The sequence below is a fragment of the Anabrus simplex genome, chromosome 1 (genome assembly GCF_040414725.1).
Source record: "Anabrus simplex isolate iqAnaSimp1 chromosome 1, ASM4041472v1, whole genome shotgun sequence".
Classification (NCBI taxonomy): Eukaryota; Metazoa; Arthropoda; class Insecta; order Orthoptera; family Tettigoniidae; genus Anabrus; species Anabrus simplex.
In genome coordinates this window covers 1,055,538,826-1,055,554,062 of record NC_090265.1, presented here as the reverse complement: position 1 = coordinate 1,055,554,062, position 15,237 = coordinate 1,055,538,826, and the positions used below count along the sequence as shown (strand labels likewise).

At 42.3% G+C, this 15,237-nt stretch overlaps 1 protein-coding gene across 2 annotated transcripts in view; it reads right to left on the bottom strand.

The window, feature by feature from the left end:
• ari-1 (E3 ubiquitin-protein ligase ariadne-1) overlaps positions 1–15,237 on the bottom strand; it is a 199,584-nt gene that overhangs the window by 28,612 nt on the left and 155,735 nt on the right. For both annotated transcript variants that reach the window (XM_067137091.2, XM_067137092.2), the window contains exon 9: positions 8,785–8,897. In XM_067137091.2, coding sequence (XP_066993192.1) covers positions 8,785–8,897 — 113 coding nt within the window. The remainder of the gene's footprint in view (positions 1–8,784; positions 8,898–15,237) is intronic.

Below are 15,237 nucleotides of genomic sequence, written 5' to 3'. Positions count from 1 at the left end.
GGAAAATACAGTAAGATGAATGAAGAAAGGCAGGGAGATGTGCAAAGTGAAAGCGTGATCATAAACAATGTTAAGGAAGGAGTAGTGGATAATGGGGTGAGAAGAGGAAGGTCTAGGGATACAGCCAGAGAAGAGGAAAGTAAGAGAAGTGAAGGCAGTGATGAAATGAAGGCTCAGAGGGAAAAGGAGCGGTCAGAGGCAACCTTGAAGAGAATAGAGCTGTTTATGACCAGAGGAAGGAGGAGGAGGAGGAGGAGGAGGAGGAGAAGAAGAAGAAGAAGAAGAAGAAGAAGAAGAAGAAGAAGAAGAAGAAGAAGAAGAAGAAGAAGAAGAAGAAGAAGAAGAAGAAGAAGAAGAAGAAGAAGAAGAAAAGGAGGGTATTGTAAAAGTGAACAGTTATCACAGACTGAGTGGCAACATAAGGAGTGAGAGTTGTGGAAATTGCAATTGGTTTGCAGTGTGTGAGGATAGGTAATGAAATGGTATATTTATCAAAAGAGTTTAGGAGCAGTGTAATTAGATTGTTAGGCATAAGAGGTAGATTTGGTGATATGCGAGAGATATTATAGTAAAAGTGTATTTTTAGGTAGATGCGGCAGTATGTTGGAGAAAAGTGTGATGGTATTATGTAATGATATTTGTAATGTCTTGTGTTCTGTATACAGTATACCAATATTCCTTGGTCCCTTGAAAAGTGTAAAAGAGGGGAAAGTGTAAATCGGGGGAAACAACTTGTACAGATATATATATATATAAATGCTCTGGAAAAGGAGATAAATGTTACACAAATGCATATTATTAATTTATACAGTATTTCAATCTCAATCGATTTACTGCACTTACCTCAAATAAAGGTCCATGTAAGTTAATTACTGTACTGTATTAACTGTTGACTACACTGCCTTTGTAATTCTGCTCATCCTTTGCCCAGGAGAAGGTTACCAGTAGGTAGTTAAAAATTTGTGTAATATATTCTTTTATTACAGCAGTTACTTTCTTAGAATGGCTATAAAATTATCTAAGACGCAATATTTTCTCTGAATGAAACATTTTAATTGCTACTATTGTACCTGTATTTACAACATTATTGTACCTGTATTCACAACAACAACAACACAAATTTATTCCAGATGGAAAACTGCACAATCACTACTTCCTACCAAAATAGTCCAGAATCGATTTCTGTTTACACTTCTTATTTCTTATGACCTCTATTTGTTTTTCAAGCTCGTAAAAGTTATGAAAATTATTTTCAGCCCCCTCCACAGATGACAGATACCTGAGTAAAACATCCATTGCTGCACTTGCATCAGAACTGGTAGGCATCACTTCAGTGTCTTCCTCTGCTTCATCACTCTTACTGGTGGGAGAGACTGCTGCTGTTTGCTCAGCAATAACTCCTTCACACTTCTTTCCACTGCAGTGATCACAGAATCATCTACCCGAAGAAAATCTTCAGTAGTGCAGTCTGACTGCAACATTCTCCATATATCAGGTAGCAGGTCTTCTTCTTCTTCTTCCTCCTCCTCCTCCTCTGGCATCTGAGATTCGGGATGATTCTTAAAAAATCCTGCTTTCAAGAAACAATTTGAGATGGTAGGCTGCTTCACGGCTTTCCAAGACTTTGCAATGAAGTGAAGCGCATCCAGGATTGAAACTTTAAATGATGATGGATCCTTTCCAGCATCCATAAGGAATAAAATTCGCTGCACCAATTCTTCCTATAAAGTGACTTAAAGGAGTGAATAACCCCTAAATCCATAGGTTGTAGCTTGCTTGTGCAGTTAGCAGGAAGAAATTCTAACTGCACATTCCTCAAATTAACATCCATGGGATGTGCAGGACAACGGTCGATGAAAAGAAGGATCTTCCTATTTTGCGCATCCATTTTTAAATTCAGAGCAATTAACTGCTGTCGGAAAAGATCTGAGGTCATCCAAGCTTCTCAGAGCCATCAGCACTGGCTCCCAATATCACTGTGAGCCTCATCTTGCTGTGTTTCAAATTTTCAATGCGAAGAATGTTTGCCACTTTAAGCGCCTTTTCCCTTAAGAGTACACCATCAATTAGAATGCCTGCGGCTCTTGAAGTTTCAAACCAACTTTTTACAATTTTCTCGTATTTGCAGTATGATGCATACTTCCTTTTTTGGAGTTCGGTCCGCATTCTGAAGCACTTGATGTAATGCTTCCTCTGTTTTTCACAATTGTATTCAGCATGGATACAGGAAGCTGCAATTCGCGTGCCAATGAAACACATGTTCCGCGGTACGAATCGACCTTTTCTAATATTCAAACTTTCTCATCCATAGTGAAAGTTTTTCTTTCCTTCTTTTTTTCCATTATTAACAGGAAAACAATAAAGCAATAACAAAGAAGGATTAACAAATACACACGACGGGAAAGGAAGATCGCGGCAATTCACTCTGACCACTCGACTCACATAAAAAGAACAAAAAACGTAACAAAAAACAAAAATAGAGTAAATGTGACAAATCAGCGACAATAACTTTAACATCTCCAACCTCAAACGCAAATGTAAAACAATAACTGTGAAATAACGAACTCGGGCAAGACAAACACTGGATCGCTTGATAACGTCTCCTTTTTGTGGCTTATACTGTACTTAGCAATAAAGCAAACATCTGATTTCTTCTTCTTTGCGGTTTTGTTAATTCAACTCGTTGGATTTCTTCTTCTTCTTCTTCTTCTTCTTCTTGGAATATTAATCAGCACACTATCGTCGGATTTGAAAATAAGGTGTAGTGGAAAACACCTGATATCAAAGAATGCACTGCATTGGTTACGTGGAAGTTCAATGCTGAGAGTTCTAAGAGTTATGATAGACCATGGTTGTTTGATTTGGTCATCATGTCATGGATACTCAAAGCATATTAGGTTAGTTGTGACGCCATTTTACCTCAAATTTTTTCCTCTTGAAAGGCCTGTCGTAGCGTAAATGGCAGGAAGCATAAAATGTCGCAAACGTAAATTTGAGGATTTTAATACATTGTCAGCATAGGAAATCTCAGGGGACCAACAAAAAAATGTTGTATAAGACGGGAAAACATAAAATCCAGGAACGTAAATGCGGGGTAATACTGTATATAGACAAAAGGTGTTTGAAGCGTAGAGTGATGTTGAATGCGATTGTGAAGGGTATATGTTTGGTAAGAGGTAATTGTATGTGAAATGTCTAGAGTCTTGTGTCTATATTATGGGATAAAAATGATGAAGGTATATTAACAAGAAGGAATAAGTCAAGTAGCATTAGTAAGCAAGCTAGAAAATAATGAAAAATGATACAAGGAGGTGATTCAGTGAGTGGATTAATTGTAAGTGACCTAAGAGTGAGGAAGTCATTTAATTGTAATTTAATGTGGAGTTTGGGTGTGGTGTAATTGGATTGTTACGGTAAGTGTGTTAATGGGTAGATGTGGTGTTATGGTGGAGAAAAGTGTGAAGGTATTATGGTATTTAAAGGAATACGTTTATGAGTTCGGAGTTACATTGTGGTTGGTGTTTGGATGGTGAAATTATTGGTGGAATGTGATATGGAGTTGTGTTTATGGTTAGAGAGAGGATGAGAATGAGTGGATTGGATGGTACATGGAGGAGGGTGTTTGTATAGGGAATTCATGGGTGGAGAAAAGTCAATATTTGGTGTAATGATAGGTATTGAAGTGTGTGTATTTATTAGTGATGTTGTAGGTGAAATGTATAACGATTATGGAATATTACATGGTAAGGGCAAGAGAGAGGTTTAGAATGAGGTGGAGCTGTTGGTATAGGGTGGATATGTTTGTTTATTGGATTTAATGGTGAAGTGTGTTTTGGTGGTGGTACATGGTGGTAGATGTTTGTAGAGTGAACTTTATGGTGAAGTGTGTTTCGGAGGTATGTTTATAGTTAAGTTGGTATATGGTGATATGTGTCTGTATAGAAAATTTAATTTCTAGTGTGGGGGTTGATTTTGAGTAATCTTGTTTCGCAGAGTATTTAGTTGAAGAGCTGGAAACATTGGATCTTTTTCTTATTGCGCAACTGAGTATGAAGTTGGAGCTCTAAGTAGTACAGTGCATGTGTGGTAAAATAGGTAGGACAGCTCAGCAGATTAAGTGTAGTTTAAAATTAGCGGTGAGATATATTTTGGAGGTATGATAAAGTTATATTGAATATTTAGCCAGTGAGCGAGAGGAGAATGTGAATTATGTAGTGCGTGTGTGGCTTTTTATGTAAGATGCAATCGGAAAAGAATTTAAATGATTAGCGAATTGCCCTGAGTAAGCAATTGAGACAGTGCACTGAGTGGGAAATGTGACTTCGCCAGGGTTTGCTAGGAGTGGTGTTGTATAGCCAGACTGGCAGATTCAAGCTAAGTGAATCTGGGACAAGGACGAATGTCGCATACAGTTATCATTCACCTTAGTGCAGCTTCATACCTATATGTGGCATAACCTTAGAGGGCTACATAACATTTTTAAGTTAATTGGTTAAATCCAAGCTTCTCAGTGGTTAGCACGACTGGGAGGAATTCTACTACTATCCTTTTAATATACAATTTTTTTAATATAGTCTCGTTTGCCTTTGCTGGCGAGATGTGGTGTTTTCAGTGCACGATGTCTTTTGGTATGGGCTAGAATAAATTTGTTACTTTCATTGACCTGTCTGTCTCGTCCTTGGCTTTGACAATACCAAAGTGACCGAGGTATGAGCGATGCTAGTAATACCATTCCTTATGCAGCCGAATGGTGTGAAAATATTGCTCATAGGGTCGGTTGGTGCATGCATTTCAGTGGACTTGGCAGACTGATATGTAATAGTAACTTCTGGCTCAGTGAGGAAAGCAACGGGAAACTACCTCACTCATTCCCTAGTATGCCTCTCCAGTGACACCTAGGCTATCTATGGCAACTGTTGGAGCTGTAGAGGATCAAACCAGCCTTCGGGCTGAATACCCAACATACAACATATAGTCCACAGGGTCCACAGCAACAATCTCCATGGCGACAGCTTCGACCCAGGGAAGTCTCTGCCGGATGGCTCAACCCCGATCCAGCCAAAGTGTTACAACTAGCTCACCACCTGGAACAACAGCTCCTACTCATCCCCGCAGGGCGCGACAAACACGACATCGAGTCCGTCCCGTGGGGACTCTCAGCCTGGGATTCCCTCGACGGTCCACAACGAGTCTACTTTGCCACCAGGGCAAATCTACTGTATGTTGCTACCAGCAGGGGCTGGGCACAAGCAATCCAACTAGATCAAGCCACCTCAGAGACACTGGCGTGGATGCCCGAGGGATTTTCCTTTCAACCACTGGCTCGGCCAGCCCTGGTCAGCCGCGGTCGAGGAAGAGAACGGGGCCGCGGCGCACGGGCGACCAAGCCAACCACAGCTCCAACATGAGCGGCAGAAGCTGGGGGAGGACACACCGCAGCACCCAACGGAGCCCGTCCCCGTTGCCTGCCGGAGTCCTCAATCGTTCTCTAACGGGGCTACCGCCCCTGGAGGACAACCAGCTTCTGCAAACCAAACTTCAAGGGTTCAACCAACAGCCGCAGTCCTTGAAGCATCAGCCGCCAACCAAGCTGCGTATATAAATTTAGCTTGCTTTCTTATTTTCTTTACATTTACTGTTGTAATTTTCTTTGTAATGTTACTATATGTGTTTAAGCCACGCTCTTTGTAATCATGATATTAACAATAAAAGCACTGGCGGGTGCCGGCTTCACCAACCCCGTCGCCTTTATCCCTTGCTGACTCGCGGGCTGCGCCCAGTGCTTCTCTCACTACACGCGCGCCGATCTCTGCTATAAAAGGCGGGTAGTGAGCGAGTACTGGGACAGTCTGCAGCCAGGGAGGGAGAAGGCAACAACAAATCCTGGTATCACGTACATCTGGTTTGCACCAGATTCATGCGCGCAGTGGGCATTTCCTGGCTGAGCTATAGTGTTGCGGGAAGTAGCCTTGCCATACAGAGCCCTGCCGGGAAATGGTCACTGCGTGAGGGGCACAAAATCTGATCATAGTAGTACAGTAATAATTTTGGGTAGTAGATATGATTCACTTACAGCGCCAGCGGCACTCCGGTAGTGTGCTGACGGCTGGCCATTTATGCCCAATGTATTACAATCCTCTTTACTTTATGTCATTCAATTTCTATATGGTGCTGGTGGCTCAGGCTATGATGTAACTGAACTCTGTATTGGGCGAAGGCCTGTTTGGGTTCAATAAATAGAGAGAATTATTAAATGAGAAAGAAAATGTTTGTTTATTGGAATAAGTTACCAATGGATACATTTAATAAATTTCCACATTCCTTGAAATCATCTGAGAAAAGACTAGGTAAACAACAAATAGGGAACCTGCCACCTGGGTGACAGTCCTAAATGCAGATCAATGTGACTGATCAATAATTGCGACAAGTTCAATAAGGTTCATCCCAATCTTTGCTATAGTGAAAAAGGGGAAAAACCCACCAACAAGCGGACATACCACACTCCCGTCAACAGCAATCAATGACAGAATTCAACCCTCTAAGCAGTAAAGCCTCCAAGTCTTATTGTGGATGACAAGAGAATGTACTCGACTACAAAGGTTGCTAACTACAAAGACCATTTCAAAACTTCTGTACAGAGTGCATATGCATCCGTAAAAGTGGTACGTGCATGAAGCGTCAGTTGAGAGACAGACTTTCAGCTATCGCCACGTGTTTTTGGTGTTGTGATAATGTGTATTCTGAGTGAGAAATTCTGATTTGAAATGGAGGGAGAAAATGACAGGTCGAATCTCACGTGGTGACCAGCGGTATTACATCAAAATTAAAAGTTTGCGGGGAAAAACACCTACCGAAATTCACAACGTTCTACTTGAAGCTTGTGAGGATAGTGTACTGAATCGAAGCACAGTGGGTTTCCCATTTCCCCGAAGGTCGGATAAAATACTGAAGACAACCCAAGGAGTGGGTGGCTGGTAACTGCAACAGACTACACTTTTGCTGTCATTATTGACAAAATTTGCGAGAAGATTGACACAAAATATATGAAGAAATTGCAAAGAAGCAGGGTGATATTACACAGACTTTCTGCAAAATATTTTGTGGTCACAGATTTATCAAAGAAGGTCCAACACTTTCGTAGCTGGAGTGCTCATTCTGAATGATAACACGTGACCGCATACTGCCAAACCAGTACGCAGAGGTTTGAAGAATTATGGATGGAAAATTCTTCTCCATCCATTCTATGGTCCTGACGTTAGCCCATCAGACTGATTTGTTTCCAAAACTCAAGAAACCACTCCAAGGGCCTTCTTATATATATATATCAATGATATGTGTAAGGAAGTGGAATCACAAATGTTATTCTATACAAAGTAATAAATAAGTTGTGAGCAACTGCAAAATTACCTCAATGTTGTGAGATGGACAGTACACAATGGTATGATGATAAACGGGGTTAAAAGTCAGGTTGTGAGTTTCACAAATAGTAAAAGTCCTCTCCGTTTAATTACTACGTTGATGGGGTGAAAGTTCCCTTTGGGGATCAATGTAAGTACCTAGGTCTCAATATAAGGAAAGATCTTCATTGGGGTAATCACATAAATATGATTGTAAATAAAGGGTACAGATCTCTGCACATGGTTATGAGGGTATTTAGGGGTTGTAGTAAGGATGTAAAGAAGAGGGCATATAAGACTCTGGTAAGACTCCAACTAGAGTATGGTTCCAGTGTATGAGACCCTCACCAGGATTACTTGATTCAAGAACTGGAAAAAATCTGAAGAAAAGCAGCTCGATTTGTTCTGTATAATTTCAGACAAAAGAGTAGCGTTACAAAAATGTTGCAAAGTTTGGGCTGGGAAGACTTGGGAGAAAGGAGACGAGCTGCTTAACTATGTTCTGAGCTGTCAGTGGAGAGATGGCGTAGAATGACATCAGCTGACGAGTAAGTTTGAGTGGTGTCTTTAAAAGTAGAAAAGATCACAATCTGAAGACGAAGTTGGAATTCAAGAGGACAAATTGGGGCAAATATTTGTTTATAGGAAGGGGGGAGTTAGGGATTGGAATAACGTACCAAGGGAGATGTTCAATAAATTTCCAATTTCTTTGCAATCATTTAAGAAGAGGCTAGGAAAACAAGAGATAGGGAATCTGCCACCTCGGCGACTGCCCTAAATGCAGGTCTGTAGTGACTGACTGATTGGCCTGGAAAGTCATTTTGTGAAGAAAAGATAAATTATAAACCATAATTTTACAGTGTGCAGAATTTTTGAAATGACCTTCATAATTTTCTTGTCTACTAATGAAAAGACGTGCTTTTGCTGGCAGACCTAGTGTTTACAGTGCACTATGTCTTCTGGTATGGGCTAGAGCAATTTTGTTACTTTCAATGATCTGTCTCAGATTTATCCTTGGCTTTGACAAAATAAAAGTGACTGAGGTATGAGTGATGCTAGTAATGCCATTCCTTCTGCAGCCAGTCCCTGCTATGAATGGCGTGAAAATATTGCTCATAGGGTTGGTTGGTGCATGCATTTCAGTGGGCTTGGCAGACTGATATGTAACAGCAACTTCTGGCTCGGTGAGGAAAGCAACGGGGAAACTACCTCACTCCTCATTTCCCTAGTACGCCTCTTCAGTGATGCCTAGGCCATCTATGACAGCTGATGGCGGAGCTGTTGAGGATCCAACCAGCCTTCGGGCTGAGGACTAAACACACAATGAAAAGATAGGAAATCTAATTACCTTTCTTTTAGTTTCAAAAACTGCCTAATTATTACTCACCTGTATTTATCTTGAACCTTTTGTTTAATATCGGCTAGATTTTCGGATGTGATATCACGCTCCAAATACTCTGATAACGTTTCTGTTGCACTCTCCAGATCCTTCTGGTTATCCTGAAATCAAACCCAATATATTGTACTGTATATAAAGGTACTTCAGAACAATAAGAGAGCCTAGATTTCAAATGCATATCTTATCATGAATATTAACGATCATCTGACTTTGGAGATACAAAGGATATGACATACACTGGTGAGCAAAACTTAAGAACAAAACACAGAAGATATAACTTATATAAATAGTAGTTACAACCAAATATGAACCATAGTGGGCTGGTTTAAACCACAATTGTTTAAACCAAATGGTTTGTAAAAATTCATCTTGGTTTTCCAAGACACGTAATTCTAATTCCAACTCATTTCTGTTACTGTAAAATAAGTTCCATCAAAACATTCAAAAGTCTATTCATATTAACCCAATGAGTAATGTATCATAGCCTTGGAAATCCTTTTGCTAATGCGAAATCCCTCCCAAATGTGTAATCCCCTTCTGAACCAGGACCATACAATAAAGGCTGGCTCGTTTCTTTGATGTAAGCACTGCTGCCTTGTGGCTGCCATTCGTAGGCTGTGATGTCACTAGCCAGACAAGTTACAGTCCCGGCAGTTGGTAAGCTAGCTGCGACTTCCTCTGTTCTGTTTTGTTTTGTTCTTTTTATCACCATTTCTGCACGAACACTGTACCTTCCAGTGGTGAAGTTTCTTTTAGTTCATGGTTGTAGATACTTGAAAAGCACTAACTGCGAGTCACGTGTAGCAGTTCTGATGTCATTAATTTGTTCCGAGAGGTAGAACGAGTTGTTGTACAGTAGCTAGATGTAAAAATTGTTCTCAAAAGACAAACAATACGAGAATTGACCAGTTAGGGCTAAAGTTTTGTAATCTTTGTTGGTCTTTTGTTGGTCATGCTTCCTATCGTTCGCATTACCTTCCCAATTGACATTTGGTAAATTGAGAGCACCCGCTACAATCACGTTCCTTTCCTTATCGTGTCCCACATAGCTGATTATCATATCAAATAATTCTGAATCAGCGTTTGCACTGCCCTTTCCCGGTCTGTACACTCCGAAGACATCAAGTTGCCTCTTCCATATCAACAATATAGCGACGAGAAACAAATTGGGCACGCCAACAATCTGCCAACATTTCATATTTGTGAAGTGACATTCCCCCCCTGTGGGTGGGGGCGGTAGAATAACACCCACGGTATCCCCTGCCTGTCGTAAGAGGCGACTAAAAGGGGCCCCAGGGGCTCTGAAATTTGGAGCGTGGATTGGCGACCACGGGGCCCTTAGCTGAGTCCTGGCATTACTTCCACTTACTTGTGCTAGGCTCCTCCCTTTCATCTATCCTATCCGACCTCCCTTGGTCAACTCTTGTTTTTTCCGACCCCGACGCTATTAGGTCTGCGAGGGCTAGGGAGTCTTTCATTTTCACGCCCTTCGTGGCCCTTGTCTTCCTTTAGCCGATACATCATTTTTCGAAGTGTCGGACCCCTTCCATTTTTTTCTCTCTGATTAGTGTTATGTAGAGGATGGTTGCCTAGTTGTACTTCCTCTTAAAACAATAATCACCACCACCACCACCTGAAGTGACATTCCCAGTGTACGCCCCGTTCGAACTGAGGACATCAGGCCAACATTTCAGGGCACGGACACAGCACCTGTTCTCCAGTGCATTCTCTTTGCGCTCGCTCTTTCTCTCTCACCCCCCAGTGATCGCTGAAGGTCACGCTTCCAGCTGGTCCCACTACACACTGTTTCAAAAGTTGTGCTCACTGTATCATCTGTCAATATGGCTAGTATGGAACAATTAGCAGCTATATTGCAGGCTTTGCAGCAGCAACAGCAGCAATTCATGCAACAGCAGCAGTCAGCATTGCTTACAGCCATTCAGGCTCTCTCTTCATCCGCACAGAACCCTACTGTTCCTGCCTTTCTGCCTTTGACCCAGAGAAAGAAGAATGGTCAGTGTATTTAGCTCGCCTTCAACAGCACTTCATCTGCCACTCGATTACGGACGAGAAGCGCCAACGAGCTCTTTTTCTCAGTTCTGTAGAAAATACAACCTGCGAATTACTGCAGAAATTAAGCCCCAAAGAACAGATCTCGGAAGTTCCTTTTGCACAGCTCCTAGCTTGCATAAATGAACATTATGCTAAGGATCCCTACACTGTAGTAGCTCGCTATAAATTCTTTCAATGTAGAATGAAGCCGCAACAGACTCTCACAGAATGGATTGCGGAATTACGTGGTCTTGCCAAGAGTTGCAAGTTTATCTGTTCTAAGGATGGTTGTAGCACACCCTACACTGATTCACTCATTCGGGACATGGTTATTCTGCATAATCCCCAAGACAAAGTTCGTTTCGACGCTGTCAAGAGTAGTAACCCTTCTTTAGAAGAGGTACAGCGTATTGCCACAGTCTATGAAATGACTACTAAGACTGCAGCTGAAATAGCTAACAAACATGAAGTCGCTCACGTATCTCATATGGCCCACCAGCATTCTGCTCCTTCGAACCGCCAGGTCAACTCGCTCACTTCCCAGCGTTCCTGACAGGTTCATTCTCGCTCTTCTACGAAGATACGCATTCCTAAGAAAGCTCCTCAGCTCCTGCCTTCCTGCAGAGGATGTTTTAAGCATCATGAACGCTGTGACTGCCACTTCTTCAAGTCCACCTGTGATCGCTGTCATAAAATAGGACACATCAAAACTGTCTGTCAAAGTATGTCCCGCCCTGCCCGTACTCATCCAGTGAAGAAAACTATTCCGAAGACATGATAGGACATGGAAGTTGATCAAATCAACCTAATTCTTCCTACAAGAAATTCTAGTAAGATCATCATTCCGATCGCTTTCCCAGATCACTCTACTGATTTTCAATTAGATACTGGATTGCCTGTCTCCATCATCAATCTTGCTACATATCACAACTTAGGATCGCCGTCTTTCTCTCCTGCTGATGTCCAACTTGTTACTTTTAACAAGAAGAAAATTGATATTAAGGGAAAAATCACTATTCCAGCAAGATATGAAGATATTCATAAGGTTGTTACCTTACTAGTTGTCAATAACTACACTGCATCCAATATTCTAAGCATGGATCTCTTCAATTTATTCAACTTTCAAGTACATGACATCATTGTAGTCTCCGCCTTACAACCTACCTCTGATGTCACTGATCTCCTAGAGCAATTTCCATAAGTTTTCGACTCTACCCTAGGTACAGCCGAAGACTACACAGCTCATATCCAGCTGAAATCAGGTGCCAAGCCTCACTTTTTCAAAGCACGTCCAGTCCCACTTGCACTTCAGGATCAAGTTACGCAAGAATTACAGAGATGGATAACGGCCGGTATAGTAGTTCCAGTCAATTCCAGTAAATGAACTACTCCACTTGTCGTAGTTAAAAAAGCTAATGGCAATATCTGCCTTTGTGGTGATTTTCGCTCTACAATCAACTCTCAGATTGAAACCAACATTTTTCCGATTCCCCGTCCTGAAGACTTATTTCGCCGTTTAGCCGGTGGACAGTTCTTCTCTAAAGTGGATCTCAAAGAAGCTTATCTACAGCTACTTTTAGATGAAGAATCCTGCATAATCCTGCATAATCTGTGCCTGCTCCTCATCAAATTGAAGGAAAATGGCCTACGTGCTAATCTCGCTAAGTGCACATTCTTTCAACCTCAAGTTCAATACCTAGGTAATATCATTGATAAGAATGGCATTCGACCTAGCGAACAGAACGTCTCTGCCATTGTCAACATGCCCGCACCGCAGAACATCAAACAGCTACAATCCTCTATCGGAAAAACGAACTATTACAAGTTCATTCCACGCTTCGCTTCAGTAGCAGCTCCTCTGAACACCTTACGCAAGAAAGGTGCTAAATTTCATTTGTCTCAGCAATGTCAACATGCCTGGCAGACCATCAACAAGGCTCTTGTCCACGCTGTCAAGCTTACTTATTTTCAGCCCGGTAAGCTCCTCACTCTCGCCACGGATGCATCTGATTAAGGAATCGGCGCCGTTCTCTCCCAGAAGGATCGTCACGGACAAGAACGTCCTATAGCCTTCGCTTCCAAGACGCTCAACGAACATCAACGTCACTACTCTCAGAGAAAGAAGCCTTAGCTATTATATTTGGTATTCACCGTTTCAACGAGTATCTCTATGGCAACCATTTCCTTATTATCACTGATCACAAGCCTCTTGTTCACTTATTCCATCCTGGTAATAAGATCACTGAACATTCTCTAAGGAAACTTCAGAGATGGTCCATATTTATGACTACTCCTATCAGATTGCCTATCGTAGCACATCCTAGCATTGTAATGCTGATGATCTCCCTAGCTTACCTGTAGGTCCTGATACAACTTTCGATTCTCAAGAATCTGAATGTCTTCAGTTAGACATTGAACTTGAAAACACAGTCTCCAGTTTTCCCATTGACGCTACTTGCATCGCCAAAGCGACTGATAAGGATAGTACACTAGCTACAGTTCGTACTTATCTGACCTCGCTCCATGGCCTCCTGCTACTTCTCCTTGGGAAAGAGTATACTTAGACTTCGCTGGACCTTTTCTCAACTCTATGGAGCTCATAGTGATAGATTCTCTATCCAACTTTCCTTACGTCGTAGAAATGCATTCTACTACTACAGAAGCTACCATTCGTACACTTTAGAAGATTTTCACTACTGAAGGTTTACCTCAAGTGCTAATTTCAGACAATGGACCTCAATTTACTGTCACTAACTTCCAGAACTTCTGTACTCATAATGGCATTCGGCATATTCTGGCACCGCCTTTTCACCCACAATCTAATGGTGAAGCCGAACATTTTGTCCAGACATTCAAGAAAAGCATGAAGAAAGCTGTATCTTCAGGTTTAACTAAGGATCAGGCATTGTTGCAACTCCTAGGTAGATATCGGACTATGCCTGGTACCGACAACCTCACTCCGGCTCACAAGCTACATGGACGACCTCATCGAACTTTGCTTTCTTTGTTGCAGCCTCTTCCTGCCCAGCTGCAGCGTTTGCAACCCAATGACAAAGTATATGTCCGGACTTTCAAGTCCAATCCTCCCTGGATACTTGGTATCATCTGCCGTATCTTGGGCCATTGTCTCTACGACATCCAGACCGCCGAGAAATGCATCTGCCGCAACCAGGACCAGATCCGCCTCCGCTATCGTCCATCTCCTTCTGTTGATTCCCTTGTCACACCTAAAAAATCCATTGCAGAACGAGCTCTGGACCATTTAATCACCATGGGTTCCTTTCAGGACAATTCTATGCTCCTTCGTCCAGACCAGGCTCCGGACAACACAACAGACACGGCCGACTCTCCAGCCCAGCATCGCTGCCGCCGCCAGCACTGCCGTCGCCGCTTCGCGCCGTACCGGCATAATTAGGAGGGGAGGGTGTTGTGTGTGTCCTCCGCGCCTGCAAGCTCTGCAGCTCGCCCGGCATCGATGTTCTGAGAGACCACGAGGTGGACTGCACTGCTCTGACGTAATCGTCTGTGACGTCAGGCAGCACTATAAATTGGGCGACGTTTCCGTCTCTCCAGGCACTCCCCAAAGCGTCCAATGACCAGACTACACCGCAAGTCAGACACGGAGGTACCCTCTTAAATAAGTGTTCTGAACAGGTGGACTAATTCTGGCCAGGAGGTTTCACCTCAGGACATTGCCTCATGCATCCTGCTTCTCGTAGCGTCGTCGAGCCTCCTACCCTAGCATTCTGCTATTCTCTCAAGTCCCCTACAAGTGCTCCGACTTCAATCCAAGCATTCTGCTATTTATGAACCTTAACACAAGTTCCTTGCAATTTCTACGCCTCCTTCTAGCATTCTGCTAATACGGACTTTCTACAAGTTCCACTTGTCATTATACTAACTACGGATAGTTTTCAACTATCAAGGACATTCCTTCATCAGAGCAGACTATCTTATCAAGATAAGAACTGAATGTACATAGGAATATTAACTTGTACAAATGTAAATAGTTTTCAGACCCTAAGTCTACTACTTTATGTTAGCATTGAACGTATGCAGCTCATTAACTCTCTTGGAGCCAGGCGGTACTGCGAGCATCCGCCCTTTAAATTGCCAGAGCCGATGAGATCGGCCTTTAAATATCCGTGCGGAAGTTGCCAGAGCCGATTACATCGGCCGGCTGGAAATTCTGTGATATACATACTTTTTGGCAGTCTATAGTGACGTGCATACTTTTGTGACAACCTGTAGTAAAGGGGCTACAAGGTATTGTGTGCCTGACCTTGCTTTGGAATTTCTAAGAGGGTGTTCTAGCTTTCACAAGAGTTGTTTCCTGTGTTTAGAAATACCGCTAACCGGTCAGTACAAGATTGCTTCTTGCAGTGAGTG